Genomic DNA, 24760 nt, shown 5'->3' on the forward strand with positions numbered 1-24760 from the left:
GTCTTTGACTTGTACATATATTTTAACCGAAGATTCTTGAGGTCAAAAGAAACACTTTTTTCATTTACCATTTTTTCCGATTCGGCCCTGTTAAAAAGATATAGCCATTTCAAATTTTTATAATGAGCTAATTCACCCCTGGTAACCGGAACACTGAAGTTTTCGCAAGTATAAGATATACAATTTGAACCTTGGAAATAAGCTACTAGATTGGAAAAACCATCATAAACTCACTTTTAACATTCCATTTGTTGAACAAAGTAGTATTTATAATACAATAAATGAGTTATCCCAATTTCATTGACGATAAAGATTAAATATTTTTCTCTTGATTTTCTATTTCATTTTCGATAATCATAACGAATTGAGCTCGCTACCACCCATATTAGCTTAGCTCTGATACTCATAATTCATATCCATTCATTTATTATATCGCATTTATAATATTATATCGTTGATTATTTCATTTCCCAAAAGAATTGTCATTTAACCTTACATTCTCAAATGAATAATATTCATCTGTGAAAATTCTAACACAGACTATTAGTCTGTGCTTTTAAGTTTAAACCTCAAATTTCGAGTGTTGCAAATTTAAACACAGCAGTTCGAATAATCTATGTTCTAACCTGAAATATTCATTTTCATTTCCTGTTTACACTGTTATTGTGATATGATATTTGGTATTGTTTGCATAAAATGAAAATCATCGAAGATTTGAAGAAACCTAACAGAATATTGAAGCTCCATACATATTTTCAAGAAATTTAATAACAATTTCCAAAATAATTGTGTGGATACAAAATAAATAAGTGTGCATTCTGATAGAAAGCAATTCCTTTATGAAATGAAGCATTTGATTTGTTCCAACTATCTCATAAAAATATTGATCTGCATCAATATTTTTGAAGCCATCAGTGTGAAAATATGGAAATAAAGTTTTATGGCTCTGTAATCAATGGAAAATGTTGAACTCCACTTGTAATCAAATTTGTACTAAAATATGTACCAACATTATAGCCAACCCTACTACATGATTCATCTTGATTTTGCCATTGAAAATAAATGAGAAATATTCAATATAAATATCCACAATTTCTGTTGCCTGTTTCTTTCAACTCAACTATTTGTTTTCACATTAAAACAATTATGGCACTCTTGGAAGTATGTCAATCATATGCTCTAGGATGAATTTATGGAATAGCAAAAGAATAAAAGTATTCAATCTCAATCAATTGAAAATTTGTCTAGTATGTACCTAGTGCTATGTTTCGATGTGAGTTTGAATGGCCTGAAGAAGAATATAGTGTTGTTCGATAGCAGCAGTCTTTAGTGGGATATTGATGGTTTTCATTATAATGGGACTATTTTGTGAAAACTTTCTTAAGCATGGGCTTTATGGGTAATCTGGACTTTTCAAAAGGAATGTTGATTTTAATGAAGTATCTTCTTATTATCAGAGCTGTGCCAAAGCTCAGTAATTTGTAATCAAATTGAGGAGTCGAGGTGAGCTTATTCAAATAACTTCATTTTCAAACTAAGTTGGCTAGTACTTCAAGTCTAAAACCTGAGACATGACATCATAGTAAATATTCATTTCTGTGGATTTTTTTCCACAACAGAACAGAGTTGCATTCAGCCAAAGTACCCAATTTTTTCAATTCCACAGATAATTTTTTTTTTTTAAGATCAAGTTACTCGAAAACGGCGCTTTGTACAAGAAAATAAGAAGAATACTTTTATTTTTCAAATTAGCCAAATATTCTTCAATGAACGTTCAAATTACTTTTGAGAGTTGGGTTCTTTGAATTTCTGGTAGTTTTATGGGATGTAATGTTCAAAATGAAGAAACTGAAAGATGTGTAGGGCATCTTGTGTTCGGAAAAGATGTATCACATCAAGGAAAAGCTATATTCCAAAAATCATTCCCTTCAATAGAACCATTTACGAGATATAGCCGAAAATCACATTTTTTTATCGATTTTCAACAGCCTGTATCTTTGTAACCGGGCCGAATCGGAAAAAACTATAAAGGAAAAAAGTGTTTCTTTTGACCTCAGGAATCTTCGGTTGAAATATATGTACAAGTCAAAGACTCACCCTGTATACACCCTATGGCCTGTATAATTGTTGATCAAATATTGTATTTCTTTAAAAATTAGTTAATAATTAGAGGCTTTAATCTCAATTTTCAGACTTGAATTGGTCCAACATCTCTAGATACTTCTAATTGATATTCGACAAATAAATATCCTGTATAATTATCTATCCAAACGAAAATAATCCATCTCCTGAAAAGAAAAACATAACAATGTTTTGTTTTTGCATTCAGCTTTCCAAGGTGCTCCGAGGTGACAAAAAACCAAGTACCGTTGATAAGAAATATGCCAGGAGGAAGGTGGATCTGTGCGGGTTGTCGCGATGGGGGAAACCCCAGTGCCTCGTCTCCGACGGTGACTCATGTTTCGCCGATGTCGTGTCCAGCTCCCGTGCTGCCGCGTACGGATTCCGGCGTGGATGCTGTTATCGCGGATGCCGGCACTGCACGATTGATGAACGCCTTGAGATCGGAACTCGGCGCTATGAGGAGTGAAATCAGGGAACTTAAAGAATCTGTCTCTTTCTGTTCGGATAAAATTTCCGATTTTTAGGAAAAGCTCGCCAAACTGAGTGAAGTCTTCAGGCTAGCGAATCACTTGAAGGCTGAGAATGACTGCTTGAAGAAGGAGGTATCGAGTTTGCAGTACAGAATGGACAGTTTGGAACAAAATGCTCGTGAAAATAATGTAGAGATAGTAAATATTCCAGAAAAGCAGAATGAAAATTTGATCGAGATCGTAAAAAAGGTGGGAGAGTTCGCAGGGATGATTATTGAGTCGTCTTCTTTGTCCTCTGTTGTACGTGTACCCACTAGGGTTGAAAATAGACCGAAAAATATCATAGCCAAGTTCATTTCTAAATCAAAAAGAGACGAATTTCTGTCTACTATTAAGAATAAGCGCGGTACGAATGGCGGAAGAAATGGTTTTAGCTTGGACGGCCTCTCCAATAAATTTTACGTAAATGAGCACCTCACAACAAAAAATAAAAGCATTTTTCGGTCTGCCCGTATCACAGCCAGGGAAAAAAATTATAAGTTCGTCTGGACTCAAAACGGAAACATCCTCATGAGGATGAATGAAACATCCAAAATCATTCATATACAGAATGAGTCAGACTTGGCCAAGTTCAAATAATTCCCAAATACACAATTGCAGATATAAGTTGATGATTGTCGGATGGACGTGTGTGGATTGCGTTCCTGGAAATTACTCAAATTACACAGTTTATAGTTCGTAATAAAACTTAAAAAATCGTACAGAAGGGGCTGATATCCCGGAGAGTGCGGTATCGTCTGTTTTGTTTTTCGATCGTTGAGTTTTCGGGATTTATTTCCTTATTATTTGGACTGAAATAAGGAACGGTGAAGCGAATTCAGTTTTTTGTGACAATCGGAATATGTGTTGAATGCGATGTTCATACGGAGACTTAACATGCGGTTGATGGCAGCCTAATGCCGACCATGGAATGCACGAAGTGCAGCAAAGCGGGGACCGCAAGATCTCCTCTGGTTGCTTGTGATGGATGTCCTACAAAGTTCTGTAAGTCATGTTCGGGGTTGCACCCCTCTGAAATTGCAATCCTGGAAATTGGAGGTAAGCGTCTTATGAAATTTTATTGCCCGAGATGCCTTAAGGGAGAATGGTTTGAATTATTGAAAAATACCATTGAAGATAAAAACACCATTATAAAAAGCAAAGAAAAAGTAATAGAACTTCTGGAGCAAAACCTGGAGAAAACTAAGCAAGAGTTGATGAACATGTCAGTTGACAACACAAGAAGATATTCAGAGGTTTTGACTTCCATCAAGCCTTTGGAAGAAATCAATAATAGGAGCAATGTTCCTCTGATAATTTGTAAACCTAAATCAGACCAAGATGTTATGGAAACTAAACAGGATCTCATAACAAAATCAAAAATCAATGCAAAACCAATCGGTATAAACTCGCTGAAAATAAAAAGTGGAGGAACGGTCTTGCTCAAATGTAACTCCGAAAAATCACACAAAGAATTGAGGAAAAAACTCGTAGAAAATATGAGTGACAAATATGATATAAAGGAAACAAAACTGCGGCTACCTGAAGTATTTATTTCAAACATTGAAAACGACATAAAAGCTGATGAAGTCATAGAATCGATAAAGAATCAAAATGATTTTTTTAGCAAGGGTGATCAAATTGAGATAGCCGTGCTGAAACCAAATAAGAAAAAAACAGCTCAAAATTGTGTATTACGTTGCAATGGAACGGCCTTCAAGAAAATGATTCATATAGGCAAAGTTTATATAGGTCTGAGACGTTGCGAAATAAATGAGAATGTTACAGTCACAAGATGTTACAAGTGCCTCAAATTCAACCATAAGTCGAAGGACTGCAAATACACTGGACCAGACAAGTGTTCCTTTTGTGTCGATAGTCATCATTATACTAGATGCAAATCTCAGGAGAAGACATGTATTAATTGCGTCGAGAGCAATAGAAAATACGGAACTAGTTACCCAACATCACACTCTGCTCTAGATAAGGATTGCGAACTATTCAAACAACAAATGGATAAACAGAAGGAACGTACGGACTACAAAACACTAAACATTACAGTTGAATAGTGGAGCGATATTTTCGAGAACATGAAAAGGAAGTAGAGAATTTCAGAACTCAATGCGTGCAGGATGTATATCAACTGAATCGTTTGTGTGATCAGATGGATGGCTCTATTTTCAAGGTTTTTCACTTGAATATACGCAGCGTAAATAAAAACTTAGATGAACTGAAAATTGTTCTTCGACAAATTGGTATTAACTATGATGTGATAGTACTAACCGAGACTTGGCAGTTAATGAACCCCGAAATATTCAGTATGCCACAATACGATTTAATATATAATAGTGGAGAAATTAATCAAAACGATGGAGTTATAGTTTATATAAAATCATGTATACAATACAAGTTTATTTTGGAGGATGTGAGCAGTCTGAAATTCATTATTTTCGATATCTTATATCAACAGAAAAACATAAAATTAACAGCTGCATATAGACCGCATACAGTCTCCAAAGATGTTTTCAATGATTGTCTTGTTTCACTGTTCAATAAGCATAAACACGATAAGGATATAAACATATTTCTTGGCGACACAAACATAGATCTCCTGGCATATTCGATTGAGCATGAACATTACATGAATATACTGTGTGAGCAGGGTTTCGTCCCCACCATAGACGCGGTCACTAGACAAAAAAGCGGAAGCTGTTTGGACCATATATTCCTGAAAACACTAGGTATTAACGAACTGAAGGCGACACCCATTGTTTTAGAAATTGATTTAACTGATCATTATCCAGTAATGCTCTATGTAGAAACGGAAAAATCGGAACAACGCCCACGTTTGACTAAATCAAAAAAATATATCGATTACACAAATTTAGAAATGGATTTGACCAATGAATCTTGGGAGAATATTTATTCAGCCCCGAACGTGAGCGAGGCTACGGGAAGATTTATCGAAACGTTAACATACTTGACAGACAAAAACTCAAGACGAATAATAAAAAAAAAATATATTAAACGAAAGGAATGGATAACTGAAGGCATAATAAAATCAATTAACGAGAAAAATAGTATGTATAAAAAAATCAAATCGGAAAAATTTATGGACGAGAATCTCAATGAGAATTATAAGAGATATAAAAAACATTTAGAAAAATTAATTAAAATCGCTAAAATAAATTATTATGAAAACGAACTACAAAAATATAAAAATGACCCCCAGCAGTTGTGGAGGGTCATAACAGATAAAAAACTCAATCACCAACAAATTTCCTCAATTATGCAAGATAATATTACATTAACGGAAAGAACTAAAATAGCGGAAACTTTTAACACGTATTTTTCTAGCATAGAGACACAACTGGCAAATAAAATAAAAAAGAAAAAAACAAAATTTAATAATTCAAAATCATCTAACCAACTCAAGTTAAGTTTTGATCCTTGTGATGAGCAAGAGATATTGAAAGTCACTAAAAGCGAATAAATCTCCAGGTATTGATGGTATCCAAGTGACACTACTTAAGAGAATTGCCAAAAGTATAGTCGCTCCCCTCAGGTTTCTAGTGAATTTCTCTATGCGGACGGGTATGTTTCCGGTTTCTTTAAAAACAACACTTATAAAACCAATACACAAAGCAGGAGATAAATCGTCCGTAAATAATTATCGCCCAATATCACTAGTATCAAATATCTCAAAAATATTTGAAAGAATAATACATAATAGAGTCACGAAGTTTCTGTAAGGGTGCAAAATTTTGAGTGAGAGGCAGTTCAGTTTTAGGGTCGGGAAATCCACACAGGATGCTATAGCGGCACTAACAGGTGAAATATATAGATGTCTGGATAGGTCGAGACCATGTCTGGGTGTGTTCGTGGATTTAGCCAAAGCCTACGACACGGTCAGTCATGACGGATTGTTTGACACTCTGGAGTGCATGGGTGTCGGGGGTAGTCCACTCCACTGGTTTAGAAGCTATCTGATAGGTAGAAAGCAATGCGTCCAAGTTGGAGAATCGATAAGCTCACTATCAGACATACATTATGGAGTGCCTCAGGGAACAATATTGGGCCCTGTTCTTTTTAATATTTACATTAACTCGATGTTTTCATTGCGCACCAGGGGGAAACTATTTGCATTTGCGGACGATACTGCGGTATTTTATGAGGGAGATAGCTGGGAACAACTAAAGAGTATGGTAGAAATGGACTTCAAAGACATAATTCAGTTTCTTAACCATAAGGTTTTAACAATAAACAAGCAGAAAACAAAATTTATGCTGTTTTCCAATAGCTCAACTGTGTTGCCTGAGTATAGAACGTTAAATGTTGAGGATGACTTCACAATTCATTCAGCAGATCATATAAAATATCTAGGTGTAATATTGGACCCATATTTGAGATGGAATTTTCAAGTCGATAACGTTGTGAAGAAAATTCGGAAAATGATACCTAGATTCAAGTTTTTTAGGGAATACTGTAGCCCTCAGTTGTTGAGAACATTGTACTTGGTTTTGGTTCAACCCCTTTTGGTATATGGCCTACTTGGATGGGGAGGGGTAGTGAAACATTATTTACTTAAGCTCGAGGTAACACAGAAATGGTTGTTAAAGATAATATACAATAAACCATATCGCTATCCGAGTGAAAAACTGTTCCAAGAATCTGCTGTTATGAATCTTCGACAGCTGTATATGCTCGTGCTTGCTGTGCATCAATTTAAAAACATTTCGTCCGCGGAATTTAACGAACATTTGCATGGAACGCGACACAGAGGACGAATGATTTTAATACCTAGAACAATGAAAACCATAGGACAACGATCGCACACATCTTTATCCCCTCGAGTGTACAATTACATACCAGCGTGTATTAAAGCAAGTAATAGCTTAAAAATATTTAAATTAAAATTGAAAACGTGGATAGGAAACTTAAGTTCTCAGGAAGTTACGAATTTGTTGGATATTAAGAACTCGTATGTCCATACCTGAAATGTTGGGGGGAACCTTGGTCACAACAGCGGATTAATTGCATATTGGGCTCTTGATGCCTTGTAATGTGGTGTTAATAAAATGTTGTGTATATAGTCTATTAGGTAGTTGAGTGTATATATATTGTGTACATGAAGAGTAGAACAAATAATTTCAATGTAGATGCCTCAAACAAGGTGCCTACGCACCTTCGAGGTAAAGAATAGTTTATTGATTTACCTTTGTATCCATATTTAAATTGGATTGTACTCAAATATGTTTGGTATAAGAAACTGTACTCTGAAAAATGTTTTAATTTTGCTCAATAAACTTATAATAATAATAATAAAATAATAATAAAAATTACTGCAAACATATCATAAAGGATCGAACTATTACTGACGATCGATGCCGTTATGGGTGTCCAACGAACGAGACAATCCAACATATCACGGGAGGATGTCAAATGTTTGCAGGAAATGAATATAAAGAGAGACACGATGCAGTAGGAAAGATACTACACCAAGAAATGGCAACTAAATTAACACTAATTAATTCTGAAAAAGTGCCATACTACAAGTACCGACCGGAAACCATCCTGGAAAACGAACGCTATAAACTGTACTGGGATCGTACAGTTTTGACTGATAAAACAGTCCCTCACAACAGGCCAGATATATTGCTAGTTGATAAACAACAAAAGGCAGCAATACTCATCGACTTAGCAATACCTAATAACAACAACATGCATGAAAAAGAGGTCGAAAAAATTTCAAAATATAGGGACCTCGAATTTCAGATAAAGCGCCAGTGCGGAATGATATCAACGAGAACTATTCCAATTATCATCTCAACAACAGGAATAGTACCCAAAAATCTCAAGAGAAATATCAAGCAACTAGGACTTAGTGAGTATATATGTAATATAATGCAAAAAGCTGTTCTTTTAGGTACTGCAAGGACGGTGAGAAAATTCCTAGGAAGCGAAGGACAGGTCCAAGGATCGCGTGTAAGAGGACCAGAAGTTCGACGAGAACCAGGGGGACCACTAGGACCGGACACGACCGAGCTCTGCCCTTCTGATATTTTAAATATCTGGGATTGAGTGAATGTTCCTCTTAGCGAGGAGTGAGAAGCCGACGGCGAGGAAAAATCCTACGCGTATAGGCAAAAGTCGGATAATAATAATAATAAATTGAGAAGGACAATGGCTATTCACGTATTATACCAAAACGTACGTGGTTTACGTACCAAATTACCCATCTTCAAATTAAACTTACTATCCAGTTCTTTTGACTTAGTGTTGATAACGGAATCCTGGCTTAATGACGGTGTTTTTGATCACGAACTAATCGGAGGTGGTTATACCATCTTTCGTAACGATCGCTGTGCGAAAAATTCGAACAAAAAAGATGGAGGTGGTGTTTTTGTGATTGTTCGGGATCATTTAGGCGCTAGACATGTTCCGGAGTTTGAGGGCAACACGGAGGATGTTTGGGTAGTCATGAATGTGAACAATAAAACTGTTTATGTTTGTTGTGTGTATCTACCTCCGGGAAATGAATCTGCATCTGCTTCTTTCATCGAGAAGTTGGAGAGAATAATGGAAAAAATGGGTGAGAATGACTTGATTTTGGTGTGTGGCGATTTCAACTGTTCTACGGTAAGGTGGGAGTGCCAACCGGTGGCTGAAAATTTGAGTGCGGTAGGGGTGGAAAGTAAGTGGACAGGTATAATAGACACTTTTAATTTCCTTGAACTTAAGCAGTTTAATAAGATCAATAATTTAAACAATATAATTTTGGATTTGGTGTTGTGTAACAAATTCAGGGTGAAAGAGCTAACTAGATCTTGTGTCCCAATTGTTAATGAGGATGACCACCACCCAGCTCTCGAATTTTTGTTTGATTTTAAGAATTATAGCTATTTGAAGGAACCTACTGAATATCGGCTCAATTTTAAAAAGGCCGATTTCGAGGCAATGAATACCGATTTATCAGAGGTCGATTGGATTTCTCTTTTATCAAATTCGGATGTAGAGTCTCAGGTGGAGGTCTTTTACAGCATCTTAGAAAACCTTATACAGAAGTATGTACCTAGGACTAAATGTAGAAAAAAGTTTCCTTCATTTTACTCTAAAGAACTAATCAAAACTATAAAAAGCAAACTTAAAGTACACAAAAAATTTAAAGTCTATAAAAATAAATCCGATTATGATCTTTTTAAAAATCTCAGAACACTTTCTAAATACTTAATGGTGAGAGATTTTCATAACTATTTAGACCAGGTTGAACAAAAACTTTCACAGGATTCTACAGAGTTTTTCAAGTTCATATCCCATAAGAAAAAACATGGCAAATTTCCCTCACAGATGAAAAATGATAATGTTGAGGTTTCCTCATCTGAGGACATAGCCAATCTGTTTTCTCAGTTTTTCAGCGGTGCTTTCGAGTCGTCTACGAGCAACCACGATAATATTAATGAAGTACAGAATCTTTACAACAGTATATACTTGTCTGAAATCACTTTGAATGAGATAGCAGTAGAAAAGGCTTTAAATGCTCTAAATCCTGATAAGGGTCCCGGCCCAGATGATATTCCACCACTTTTTCTGATCAAATGTAGAATAAACATATTGAAACCGCTCACTATAATTTTCAACACATCTTTACATTCGGGGATTTTTCCCCATAGATGGAAACTCTCGAAGATAGTCCCTGTTCACAAGGGTGGCGCAAAAAATATCATCAAGAACTATCGCCCCATATCCATACTCTCGGCTATTCCTAAACTCTTCGAGTCATTAGTACACGATTTCGTTTCTAATCATGTAAAACACATAATAATAGAAAATCAGCATGGGTTTGTCAGGGGTCGAAATCTGGAAACAAATTTATTGAATTTCCTAGAAAATCTTAATGAAGGCTTTGAAAGCCATTCTCAGGTTGATACTGTTTATACAGATTTTAAAAAGGCTTTTGACAAAATAAATCATGCTGTTTTATTGCGAAGACTTGCGGAGGTGGGTATATGTGGGAGCTTGTTGAGGTGGATACAGTCCTATATTCTACATAGATCCCAATTTGTATGCGTGAATGGACAGTGTTCGGGCATTTTTCATAATGGATCGGGTTTTCCTCAGGGATCTCATCTGGGGCCCTTGTTCTTCATTATTTATTTAAGCAATATATCCTGCTGCTTTCATTATGCTAAGTTCTTGGTGTACGCTGATGATCTCAAAATATTTTTGAGGAAAAGTAGTTTCGAAGACTGTATGAAACTTCAGGAGGATTTGAACAGGTTTTATGAGTACTGCTCTGTAAATTTCCTCTTTCTGAATTTTGACAAATGCCTCAAAATATCTTTCACTAGGAATGTCAACACATTTGTATTTGATTATACTATCAATCAGGTGATTATAAATCAGGAAGATGCTGTGAGAGATCTGGGGGTATTTCTGGACTCGAAGTTAACATTTGACGTGCATATTAACGGAGTTATTGAGTCATCGAATAAGATGCTCGGGTTTGTTCTCAGGCATGGAAAATTGTTCAAGAAAAATGAAACATTGTTGACTCTTTACTATTCATTTGTATTCAGTAGGCTTAATTTTGCAACATCAATATGGAATCCACAGTATAGATGTTATATTAGTAGATTAGAAAGTGTACAGCATAAATTTTTGAGGTTCTTGTCTTTCAGAAGTAAAATTCAGATTATTGATCATGACTACACCGAAATTCAACGAAGTTTTAAAATATTAAGCTTGAAGAATCGTAGAAGACTAAATGATATGTGTCTGCTTTTCAAATTAGTAAATAATATACTTAATGTCCCAGAAATTCTCGAATCTATCGATTTTAGAGTTCCGGAGAGAAGACTAAGATCCCGAGATTTATTCGCGGTTCCATTCCGTAGAGTTAATGTAACCCAAAATTCGCCACTGTGTAGAATGCTGTCAACATTTAATTCTTTTTCATGTGATGTTGATATTTTCAATGTTCAACTCCATGAATTGAAGAGAATTTTAAAATTAAAGTTGCCCTTTGTTTTTTCAGTATGCTGATCATTTTCAGATAATGTTATGTTTAATTTTTAGTTTATTGTTCATAGCATAGCTTGAATTTTGTTTTCATTATTTCAATATCTTGTATGATATATTAATTGTCAAACTGTGAATGCTGTATTGGGGTTTACCTGTTTGTATTCCTATTTGTCTTAAATAAATAAATAAATAAAATTACATATTGAGAATATTCTCTACTTACGTTGTATATTTTGAATGAGTGAATTGAAAAAGACGATTCATGAAATATTTCTGTTATGGTTTAATTAGATTTCTTTCTATTTTCTGAATTACAGAAGAAAATTTTGAAAAGCTTGTCATGCGTTCACAGATTACGGATATTATCCGAAATCTGAAACGGATATTATCCGTAATCTGTGCATGCGTCTGACTGACAGTTATGATGGAATCGTTACTAGGGATATTACATTGTTACGAAAAGAACCGAACAGGTTCTTCGCGACAGGTTAGCTGTTCTTTTCGAACGATTCAGTGCTTCTGCGCAATGATCAATTGAATTTTCTCTCAAAAGTAGGAGCTGCGAATCAACATAGGCGCTACGCCACCTGGTGACAATCAGAGTAACTAGAAATGTTGACATGGTTCTTGCCTCAGAGGTAGTCAGTCCTTTTCATTCCTCTGAGGTTCTTGCATTCTGTTTTGTTTTTGTTTGATATTCTACAAATATTTATATTTTTTTTTAATAATTTTCATATCTTTACAATTGCTTGTGCTGTAACCGATTTGTCCAATTCAATATTTGCAGAACAAAGATTTTCAAGGAATTAGATTACTTAAAAATAATGAGACAGCATTTTCCAATTAGTATGCAGCAAATGGACTAGTTGTTCAATAATTGATTCTTCATAAAAATTATTTATAACAGACAATTAAAAAATCATACTCAATTTTTTGTTTCTAAGTCTTCAAATCTAAGGTACCTTTTACACAATATTGAAAAAATTCCTTAGAAATATTTGGACATGTACTCTGAAATTCTATATATTTTTTTCCAGGGCACACTGATGATACTCCTCTATCACATTTTAATTATTTTAGAATAGTCGTATAATATGCTAAAATAAATACATTTCGTAAGTGAAATATTTTCAATTGAATTCTCATTATTTTTGATGATTCATTAGTCAAGCAATAATATAATTGGATAAATTGGTATCAATATGAGTAGTTTTAAGTAACCTAGTTATATAAATTTATTTTTAGAAACATTTTATGTAAATTGAGTTATCTCTTAATAACCGAATAAAGATGGATATGCGACTTTCTATAGTATTCCTAAAAATATTCAATACATTACATTACAATATATTAGCATTGTAATATTTTGTTGGGACTGTATGATTGAAGGGTAACGTGAAATGATCAATTCGGATAAGTAAAAAATTTCATTCATAATTCCCAGAACTAATTCACAATAAAAAATTACCTACCACCATACACCTATAAAAATCCATGACCCCGCTGCTATCGGCAACCTGGTCGACTTAATAAAAGAACAGGTAACCAAAAGAGCAGGTTAAAAGAACAGAACAGTTCTGAACTGTTCTTTCATTTAACCTGTTCTTTAACAATTCTAATCGTTACGGCAACAACAGAGCATGTCAGAACTGTTTTCATTATACCTGTTCTGCAACTCTAGTCGCGGCTTCATTTACAAAATTTCTGTGGTTTTATTAGAGATATGGTCTGTGGAGAACTTTGAGTATAGAATAACAGGGGGGAGCATAAGACCAGAAAGGTTTCTGCATTTAATCGACTCAAGTTTACGTAAGCAGTGGTGTAATAAAGTAAAAACTTCATTTTCAATAACGAATGTCAGTATTGAGTATCAAAGCAGATATATCAAAATGAAACTTAACTTAATGTTTATAATGGAAGAGGAAGATGAGATTGGGTTGATATAATAAAAGAGACTTTATTCAGCCCAAAAAAATTATTTTACGTGAAATAAGAGGACAATTATTCTTTTGAAAAATCAGTGATATGAATTAAAATACAAGTAAAATGAGTTGGCTATCATCTAACTTGTAAATGATTTTCGAAATGAATAAATGGTAGTTCATATGGTGTTATTCTGTTTTTCAAAATTGGCATCGGATTCAGTTTAGTCCTCCTGAACATATACAGGTAGCCCGTTCGGCAATAGCATCTTAGAGCGGACGGATATTTTAATCACGTGACCACAGATATGTCGGATTTTACAGATTTATCTGTAATAAACGAACGGTACAGTGCTTCCTGAGCTTCAGCTGTTATGTCAGTTCTTTGATATATATGTGGCGGCCTTCGTGGCTAAATGAAATGAAATCATTAGTAAAACATAATCAATATTCATAATATACACTTTTTTACTGTCTTGCCTGCTGAAGAGGCGTTAGAAATGTATGCTTTTTTTAACTATACTAAGAAGTTTTGAGTTGATTTTGTTTTCAATATTGAAAAATTCTGAAGGTATGGACTTTAATATTATTAATTATTTACTGCAAGAAATTCACAAATTCATTGCTATGTAGATGGTTGCCACAATTCATATTACAATAAGAAAAAGTAGCTCGAGAAAGAAGGAAAGATATGAATTATTAGTGTGAGAAGAGTTTGATAAGAATATTTGAGAAATGATAGCAAATGTCTCTCATCTAAAACTTATTGTAGTGCTGATCATACTTTGAGAAAAATGGCAACCTGAAGTATTCCATAAAATATGCAGTGCTCATTTTGTGTGAAACGTGAGGAATAATGGTCATGAGAGAACTTCATTTAACCCAAAGATTTGTAGAGGTTTGTTTAAATTATGTTACGTTCATCTAATCTCATTCTACTCATTTCAGAAGTGTAAAAAACAGATACCTAATTCCTCTACAAAAATGAAAAGATATAAAAGAAAAATGGTCTGATCTAGTAGAAGGTATATTTCCAAGGAGGAATCACTTTTAAAATCTCCATTCGTTTTATGAAGACAAAAATGTTTCAATGGAAGTTTAAGAAGGAAAAAACGAATTTTCATGTCAAATTGATCCAAGTGATTTGGAAGATGATATCTTTTTATTTTCATCAGTAATTTAATGGACTATGGTGCCAAGTGAATGTGTGATGGGATAACTTACTGCCATAGGATAAATAAATGATATGTAAAATCAATGCAGTATTTGATAATAATAATAATTTATTTGCACACAAGAAATCCATAAAAACATACGCCATCAAAAGTTTACATGGCTTGTCAATCAAAAAATCTTAAACTATAAATGAATAGTATTAATAGTCATTGTAATGAAAAAATAAATATGTTTGTAGTTACAAATTATCAAATAATATTTACAAAAATGATTCCTAAATAAATCACTCAACCTGTATATTGTATGATCCAATAGCAAATCCTTTACTCTCTTACTAATAACAACTGGACTCAAATTTTTCAATAGTCAAGAAGTTATAACATGTATAACTTCAGACATGTATGATTCGGAACTTTTCTTATTCTGGATGGTCTTATTACAGCATAATTAAGGCTTGGAAAAATATCTTTCTAATTGAAAAATTGAAACTTTCATGCTACACAATGTGTAGACTGTAGAGCATATTTTTAAAATAAATCATTTAAAGTTTTAAGAATTCTTTTTTTGTGAATTCTTCATCAAATGGCTCATTAACAGTTTTGAACGTCTTATCACCAGATGAGAACACTATAGAGTCGCAATTTTTCAAATTCATAATTGCCATACTTTATCAGACTCTAGCATAATGTTTATTCATTCTTTCAAATTAGCTGGCTTTTCCTCTTCTCAAATATTGGCAATGGTGCTCAGTATTTTCAGCAGAAATAATTTGACCTGAAATTATAAACAATTATAAAAATAATCTCTATAACTTACTAGAAACTTACCAATGAATAGACATTTGATTTCCAATAATTTCACTGACTCCCCATTCTTGAAAATAACACCATTCAGAAAAGCAACAAGCCTCGGGTCCAACTGACAAACTTCCTTTTCCTGAATATGGTATTTTTTCTCTGAAACTTTCGTATTATAATAAACTATTAGCTGACACAAATATAGATATAGTACCTTGAATACACTGATCTGGCTTTATATTCCCAATTGATTCCAAGCTGGGTATATTTATTGTTGAACAGGACATTTATAAAATACTTCTGGGACACTGATGTCCCAGTCGATACCCTTGAAGGAGTAAATTTCTTCTGCTTCATCCATTACATAATTTCGATATAATAAGGTGGAAAATTCACTGAAGTCTGTCTCATTTATTTGGAAGTAATGAAACCAGTCCACTTCATATATTGTAAACATGGTCAACTTTTTTAAAAGCTTGGCCTTTTTCCTCATATCCCTAGCTTGAATGTCTATCGCTCTTCTGAATAAACTGAGCATGCACAACGCTTTATATAATTACACGAAAAAATTATCTGTCCCCAAAGTCTTACCAATGATATTGTCCAAAGTCACCACCATATATCTCATTCCAAAAATATACACACTGCCTATTCATTTGTTATCTGCATTCCATACCCATCATTTTATTTAAAATCCAATTATAGAAGTATAACGAGTTAGGTATTGAAATTTTTCAATACAAACTACGACGAAATGTTAATTTTTATGAATAAACAAACATAAAAGACAGATAAAATCCAATAATCCATAGACAAAGGTAAACTCTGTGGATAAAATCGTTTTGCTAGGTCGAAAACGTCCGACGAAAAAGATTGACATCCGATTGCTCAGATATATTTGCCGAACGCTCCAGATGTGTATTCCTCTCAATCTGGATGTAATAAACAGACGGTTCAGACAAGTCCGAGCGGTCCGAGGTAATAACCGAACGCGCTTAGGGACATTGATGTTGACGAAGACGCTGTGATTACAAGGTTTTCAAAGGGTTCAAAGACCAGATTAGATTTTGTGTTGCCAATTGTCTTCCTTTTTTTTTCTTATATCAAACAATAGATTTACTCTTTAATTTTTTTTTTATTTCTACCTGAATGGATGAAACCATGATAAGTAAATAAATATATTATAATATAACAAATACATAAGCGTACAACTTTTTTTGCGAAATTCGAGGCTTTATTGTAAAACACTGGTTATACATTTATGATTCGAAGTATTACCCATCGCTGGTAACGACTTTCTCCCATTTTTCGGGCAGCGTACGAATTGAAAGAACTGGTCATCTTTCTTCATAAGACCGGCACCCTAGAATCAACATATACTATGTTGATTCTAGGGTGGAATTCTATATGATTTTTTTCCTAGAACATACCGTTTCGCCCGAGTGAATCGTCTTAAATCAGCTAACGATACAAGGTTTCCGAAAAAAAACTTTTATTTTCTAGAGGGATACCCAGTGAAGGATCTACCGGCATAGTGACGGGGTCCAAGGGGCGGAGCCCCTTCGGCGAGCAGAGCGAGTATCATAATAACAACAACAGTGTAATCTGTAAATTAATATTTTAGGTTAGAACATAGATTATTCGAACTGCTGTGTTTAAATTTGCAACACTCGAAATTTGAGGTTCAAACTTAAAACCACAGACTACTAGTCTGTGTTAGAACTTTTACAGATATGAATATTTGAGAATGTGAGGTTAAATGGCAATTCTTGTACGATATATTATAAATGCGATATAATAAATGAATGGATATGAATTATGAGTATCAGTGCTAAGCTAATATGGGTGGTAGCGAGCTCAATTCGTTATGATTATCGAAAATGAAATAGAAAATCAAGAGAAAAATATTTATTCTTTATCGTCAATGAAATTGGGATAACTCATTTATTGTATTATAAATACTACTTTGTTCAACAAATGGAATGTTGAACATGTGAACAGTGAGTATATGATGGTTTTTCCAATCTAGTAACTTATTTCCAAGGTTCAAATTGTAAATCTTATACTTGCGAAAACTTCAGTGTTCCGGTTACCAGGGGTGAATTAGCTCATTATGAAAATTTAAAATTGCTATATCTTTTTAACAGGGCCGAATCGGAAAAAATGGTAAATGAAAAAAGTGTTCGAACTCAAGAATCTTCGGTTAAAATATATGTACAAGTCAAAGACTCACCCTGTATATACACATAATCATCAAAACTTCGATTCATGAGAAAATCATCACAGAAAAAAAGACTCTCAAAGGTACACCTGTGGTGAGTACTATAGGCATCTGAAAATAAGAATGCAGCGCCAAGGTGAGCAGACGTAGAACTATAAATGTTGAGATTGAAGTGTTTTGTTGTATTAGTTGTGTGTTATTAAAATTTGATTTTACAATGAATATAAAAACTTTTCAGACTTCTATAGTGAACAAGTGTGTTATTTTCATTTTACGTAAAGGCGGTAGGTATCATCATTTGTTTGAGTTCAGTCTAGTGATATTGAAAGTCATGCAAGGATGGAAGACTTCGAAAAATGACGAATAACAATCGTGTGCATATAATATGTGAACGGTTCAATCAACATTATTGTACTATATTCTAATTCTAATAGTAGCTTTGTTTGGTCCAAATGGCAAGACTGAGTTTAGTAGAATACTCGGGGTATCTTAAAGGCAAAAACACTTCTAGAAGTGTTTATGAAGGTGAAGAAGTTTTAAATGCTGATCACATAATGAAAATGTTACATGTAATTTGCATGACTAATAAACTTTAGTTGAAAGGTTTTTTACTTATCCGAATTTATCATTTCACGTTACCCTTCAATTCAGTCCCAACAAAATATTACAAATGCAAATGTATTGAATATTTTTAGGAATACTACAGAAAGTATCATATCCATTTTTATTTATTTATTAAGAGAGAACTCAATTTAGATAAGATGTTTCTAAAAATAAGTTTATATAACTAGGTTACTCAAAACTACTCATATTTATCCAATTATATTATTGCTTGACTAATGAATCATCAAAAATAATGAGAATTCAATTAAAAATATTTCACTTATGAAATGTATTTATTTTGAAAATATATTCAGCATATTATACGACTATTTTAAAATAATCAAAATGTGATAGAGAAGTATCATCAGTGTGCTCTGAAAAAAATATATTGAATTTCAGAGTACAGTGCATCCCCTTTTGGGTGAGACAGCCAGGTTTCTCGCTTGTTATTTAAGATAGAGCCTTGCGGTTTTCACGTTCCTGTCCTACTTTTTCGTGAAACTCAAGTTGGTCTAATCAGATTTTGCATAACTGTTTCCGTTCAAAAGATACAGGGTGATTTTGGAAATTGATACTTTTCGGACCCCTTCTTTATCTCCGAAGTTATTAGAAATAATGCTGAGGTGAAAACTACGTCTGAATCAGAATTCTGCGTAGAATCCAGTGGCGTACTCAATATTTTTTTTCGGGGTATAGTTTTGAAGATTCAACACAAACTTATGTTTTTTTTAATGGAACACCATGTGTATCATTACTTCGTTGAATTCGTTATTCTTTTCCCTTCAAAATGATATATGACACTATGTAGGTAGGATGTTCAGAAATGTTAAAGAAACACTAAAACATCAAATAATGATGAATTTTTGTTAATGGGCAATGGATTTCCCATAGAAAAGAAGAATCAATAATGATAACAATAATTTATAGCGATGACAGCTAGATCAGATTGGTTTTTTCCCTCCAATGCCTACTTGATAAAACAATGCTCCCAAATGCATAGTTGCCATAATAACAACAAGGATGTTTGTGTTATCAATGACCTTTTACTTTTAAAAATCGAAAGTAATAATCCTCTTATTGAAACAGAAAATTCATGGCCCATTCACAAAAAATCATCATTATTTGACGTTTTAGTGTTTTTTTAACATTTCTGAACATCCTACCTACATAGTATCATATATCATTTTGAAGGGAAAAAAATAACGAATTCAACGAAGTAATGATATATAGGGTGTCCATTAAAAAAATATAGGTTTGTGTTGAATCTTCAAAACCATACCCCGAAAAAAAAAATTGAGCACGCCACTGGATTCTACGCAGAATTCTGATTCAGAAGTAGTTTTCAGCTCAGCATTATTTCTAATAATTTCGGAGATAAAGCAGGGGTCCGTAAAGTATCAATTTCCAAAATCACCCTGTGGTCTGTATCCTTTGAACGGAAACAGTTATGCAGAATCTGATTAGACCAACTTTAGTTTCACGAAAAAGTAGGACAGGAACGTGAAAACCGCAAGGCTCTATCTTAAATAACAAGCGAGAAACCTGGCTGTCTCACCCAAAATGGGATGCACTGTACATGTCCAAATATTTCTAAGGAATTCTTCCAATATTGTGTGAGGGTACCTTAGATTTGAAGACTTAGAAACAAAAAATTCAGCATGATTTTTTGATTGTCTATTATAAATAGTTTTTTTGAAAAATCAATTTATGAACAACTAGTCCATTTGCTGCAATGGGGGAAACACCCGTCATAAATTTAATTGTTATATGATATGATTCATACTGAGAGTAAAATTTAATTCGGCAGCAAAGGCATTTTGGGTTTTGTATAAAATTTCTGTACAATCTATGACAATTCTAATATTTTGAAAACATTTTGGCATGTTTTTCTGTATTTTAGAAAAATTTGGAAATGTTATAACACAACTTAGAACTCTAATTGAAATGGGTATCATTTCATAAATGTATCTTCGGCACAATTCTTGTGAAATGCCAAAAAAAAGAGATAATGTCACATATTATGTAATATTACATTTCAATTTCAGATAAACATTACATTACATTTCAATTTTGTTAGTACTAAAACAATACGCTGATTGTTGAACGATCTGATCTTTGATCACTATAAACAGATTGTACTGCTTCTACTATTGTATCTAATACGTTTATATTATTGAGACCAGTAAAACTGTTTAGAGCACTATCTGTTGTTATCAGGTCACACAAAGAAGACACTTTAGGAGTATTTTTAGGATTATACACTTGCACTTCAAAATCCTTGAAAGTTTTAGGCACATTTTAATAAGGATGACCCTGAAGAAGCTGTAATAAACCTTGTGCAACTTCGATTTCATCTTGGGAAATAGTTTGTACAGCAGGTTTGGTTTCTTCACAAGAGCATTCTTCAGCAACAAGTTTTTCTTTGTTGATACTTCTTTATCTCAATCTTTCAGATCTACTACTAGAACATTCAGGTTCATCCTTTGTGGTAGTACATCCAAGAGGAAGATTTCTGGAAGGCACAATAGTCTTTTTCAAAAACTTTGTGTAGAACTAGAAGCTGTAAGCGATTATCCCCATAAATATAATCCAAAATTTCATGTGTAATCCGTGCTTACCTCGATAAAATGCAGGGAACATACTTTCATATTTCTTATAACTGGTTTACCGATTTTGAGCTTCAGTTGCCAAGCTTTTTGTCGATTCATCAGCACTTTACTCCCCAATTTCCCTTCTACCCAAACACGATATTCATTAGCAGTTTGAGGAAAAGAAATTGATATTTGAACTTGTTTTTTCCCAGGAAGAACACTGAGGAACTGAACAATAGCGATTTGTACGTCTCATAACCATTTAAATGATTTAAAAATATAAATATTTGTAGAATATCACACAAACACAAAGCAGAATGCAAGAACTATGTCAACATTTTCAGTTACTCTGATTGTCACCAGGGGGCGTAGCGCTTATGTTGCTTTGCCTATATATATGCTAAATAACAAAATAAAACTCAAATTTCCTCTCTCAAAAGTAAACCATGAACTCAAAAACAACAGATGCAAAAACCAGAGAAAAAACTAACGACGAGAGCAAAAGTAGCAATTCTTTCTATCAATCAACTGCATGATGTAGGTTCTGTCTACTGTATGAATCCATTTCTTTATTCTTTGTTTGAAAATTTTCACGCTGACGGCAATTTTAATATCCAATGGAAGTTCATTAAACATTATTGGTCCCAAATAAACATAGCACCTCTGAGTTAAGGTCTTATTCATCTTTGGCACGGTAAGTACAAAATTACTGTATCTGGTATCAACATTATGGCTCACCAATTGCTCCGATTTCAGATTAGCTTTTGTGAAAAGAAGAGCTGCGTAACAATACAGTTTATGTATATCCAATACACCTGACAATCTATATAATTCTTTGGTAGGGAAAGTGATCTCCTTGTTGAAAATTATCTTCAGGACCCATTTTTGCTGAACAATAAGCCTGTTGATTTCTTTTTTGTATGCGGCCCCCCAAGCTATAATGACATAACCGAGTTGGGATTCAACAAGAGAATGATACAAAATCAACATATGCTTGACATCCAAAATTCTAGCCAAATACTTGAATGTAGAAACCAAACCTCTCAATTTTCCAACCAAGTAATTTACATCCCCATCCCACTTGAGAAATAAATCCATCACTATTCCCAAGTATTTACACTGATATGCAGGCTGTATTTGAATACGGTTTCCTTCATCTTATATCACAAGTGGTCCAAAATCAGGCAGAGACCGTCTGTCACATACAAATGGAATAAAATGAGTCTTGTTGAAGTTTATTGTGAGTTTACTTTGTTCCATCCATTGTTTAACCTGAAGAAAATCTCTCTCAGCTATCATCTTAATATCTGTCCAATTTTTTTTACTATATAGAATTGCCATATCGTCCGCATAACCAAGAATCTGTTCCCTTGTGTTCAACTCCAATATGTCATTGATATATACTGTAAAGAGAATTGGTCTGAGAATGGTACCCTGTGGGACACCAAATCTTAAGTATTTTATATCACTATATTCATTCTTCACCTTCACCATGTGCTTTCTGTTGGTCAAGTAGCTCTTGAATAAAGTGAAACTTGACCAGTCACGCCAATTTCAGCCAAACGTTCTAACAGGATTTTGTGGTCCACTTAATCAAAGGCTTTCGCCAAATCAAGAAATATACATAGGGACGCATACTCGATAGTCGATGCTAATCCTAGGGCATTTTTTGCGCCATGTGCTGCACACAGCTTAAATTCAACTGAAAATGATGCTGCTAATTTCTCTTCATCCACAAAAAGATGAAAAAAAAAGCCTGATCCTCAGTTACATCTAAAACCCCTAAGTGATACTAGATGGTCAAGTTGAATTAATGCTGAAGTTTCATTTTATTCAAATATGTGATAGCCTTTTAGAAATAGCAGAAAATGATACTTTCAACATAAAAACTAGACATAAAGCAAGTTTTCTTTCAGTAAATATTCATTCTTTTAAATTTATTTGAATTATAATAATTTCTTATGATGTTTCATTCCAGGTTAATATTGTAAGCAAAATGATGCAAAGAATAGCAATTGACATTGAAGTGTGCCAAAACTATTCAAAGAATTTAGTTGATCATTTCAAAAATTATAGGGATGATAATGTTCTCGAGGAAATATTGCGGAAGCTGAAAACTAGCGGCTGCTCTTGAGATAGATCAAGGTTTTTCTCCATCATATACTGAATGACGAAATTGTTCGATTATGAACAGACGGATGAGGCACCTCAAGATCCAAAAATCGCTTTTAAAATAAATTTCTTTTTGAAAATAATTGATCAAACACTAAGTTTTTTAAATAGTAGGTTTGATATGATATCTGATTACGATAACGTTTTTTGTCTTATTTGTGATATTCTTAAATTAAATGACAAATATCAATTAAAATGCTGTCAACAAAAACTAACTGATCAGGAAAAAAAGAGGCTGACGTGGAAGAAAATGATTTATTCAATGAAATAAGAGCCCTAAGATTGTTTTCATTATCTGAAGCGAAAATCCTCTTGAAATTCCACAATATATTTTTGAAAATAATCTAACTTCTTCTCTACCGAATCTTAGTATTGCCTTAAGAATCCTTCTCACTTTATCTGTGTCTGTTGCTTCTGGTGAGAGATCATTCACTAAATTAAAAATAATTAAAAACTATTTGAAGTCTACCATGTCATAAGAAAGATTTTCTGGATTGGCAATCTTACATATAGAGCATAGAGTACCGGTCCTGCTATGCTGCCTTGGGAAATGCCTGTTGTTAACTCTTTGTACTCGGATTATTTTTTGTCACTCTAACCATTTGTTGTCTGTTTGTAAGGTATGATCTACACCATCAGAGAGCTGGTCCGCGTATTCCATATTTTTCTAACTCATGTAACAGTATTTCATGATTCAAGCAGTCGTATGCCTTAGATAAATCTAAAAACACACCCATCACTAACTCATTATTTTCCAGCGTGGTTAATATTTTCTGTAAAAATTGAAAAATAGCTGATTTCGTAGATTTTCCCTTTCTATATCCATGTTGAGCCTCCGTAAACAAATTATTTGTCTCCATCCAATTCATTATTCGGTTACACATTGCCGCCTCGAATATTTTTGAAAAGGATGGCAACAAGCTAATTGGCCGATAACTTGTCAATTGCTTCCCACCACCCTTCTTGAAAATTGGTTTCACTAAGGCCAGTTTCAATTGTTGTGGATAGATTCCATGCCTAAGGGAGTTATTCACCACATAGGATAGGGGTTCTGATATTTCTTCCATACTTATCTTGATAATACTTGTTGGTATATTATCATTACCACTGCTGAACTTGTTTTTGAGACTTTTAATAATTTCTTTGATTTCTTTTGGTGTTACTGGTTTTACAAACATCGATTTGGGGTTTGGCGCAATGTTACAGGAGAACGGTACATTCGGCAGTTGCGCAAGAAGATTGTCAACAGATTCGATGGTGTAATCATTGAAAGCAGTAGCTATATTTCTTGCTGTACCCGGAATTTGAATTTGTTGTTATTCTTTTTACTGCCCCTGATCTCATTCACGACCTTCCAAACGGCTTTGCTTTTATTGTCTGACTCTTGGATATTTTGCTGTAACGTCTTTGATAGATAGATAGATAGATATTTATTCTATAAATTGCTATAAATAACTTAATGAAAACAGGTCATAATTAGGGAAAAAAAAACAACTGAATAATACAACAACAGAAAAGAAGATATTCCATCCATAAAAAACATATTCTAAATTTTATTTTTACAATACACTTCAAATTCTAATATCGAATATGGTTCACAGTCAATTGAAATTGAAGAAACAGT

General features: G+C 33.6%; 1 protein-coding gene and 1 long non-coding RNA gene across 4 annotated transcripts; one reads left to right on the forward strand and one right to left on the reverse strand.

Moving 5' to 3' along the window:
- Positions 1-2747: 2747 nt before the first annotated feature.
- On the forward strand, positions 2748-3233 carry LOC123671146. Its single transcript, XM_045604845.1, has one exon. The coding sequence runs from the start codon at positions 2748-2750 to the stop codon at positions 3231-3233; it is 486 nt and encodes a 161-aa protein (XP_045460801.1).
- An 11608-nt stretch (positions 3234-14841) lies between these two features.
- On the reverse strand, positions 14842-16641 carry LOC123675471. Of its 3 annotated transcripts, XR_006746784.1 has the most exons (4): positions 16141-16641; positions 15764-16079; positions 15580-15714; positions 14842-15526 (listed from the first exon to the last, which is right to left on the reverse strand). It is a non-coding gene; the product is annotated as an uncharacterized LOC123675471 (long non-coding RNA). The 3 variants fall into 3 exon arrangements; XR_006746778.1 differs by having other exon boundaries at positions 15764-16631; XR_006746781.1 differs by having other exon boundaries at positions 15580-15708; positions 15764-16630.
- Positions 16642-24760: the final 8119 nt, after the last annotated feature.

This window comes from Harmonia axyridis, chromosome 1 (assembly GCF_914767665.1).
Source record: "Harmonia axyridis chromosome 1, icHarAxyr1.1, whole genome shotgun sequence".
Classification (NCBI taxonomy): Eukaryota; Metazoa; Arthropoda; class Insecta; order Coleoptera; family Coccinellidae; genus Harmonia; species Harmonia axyridis.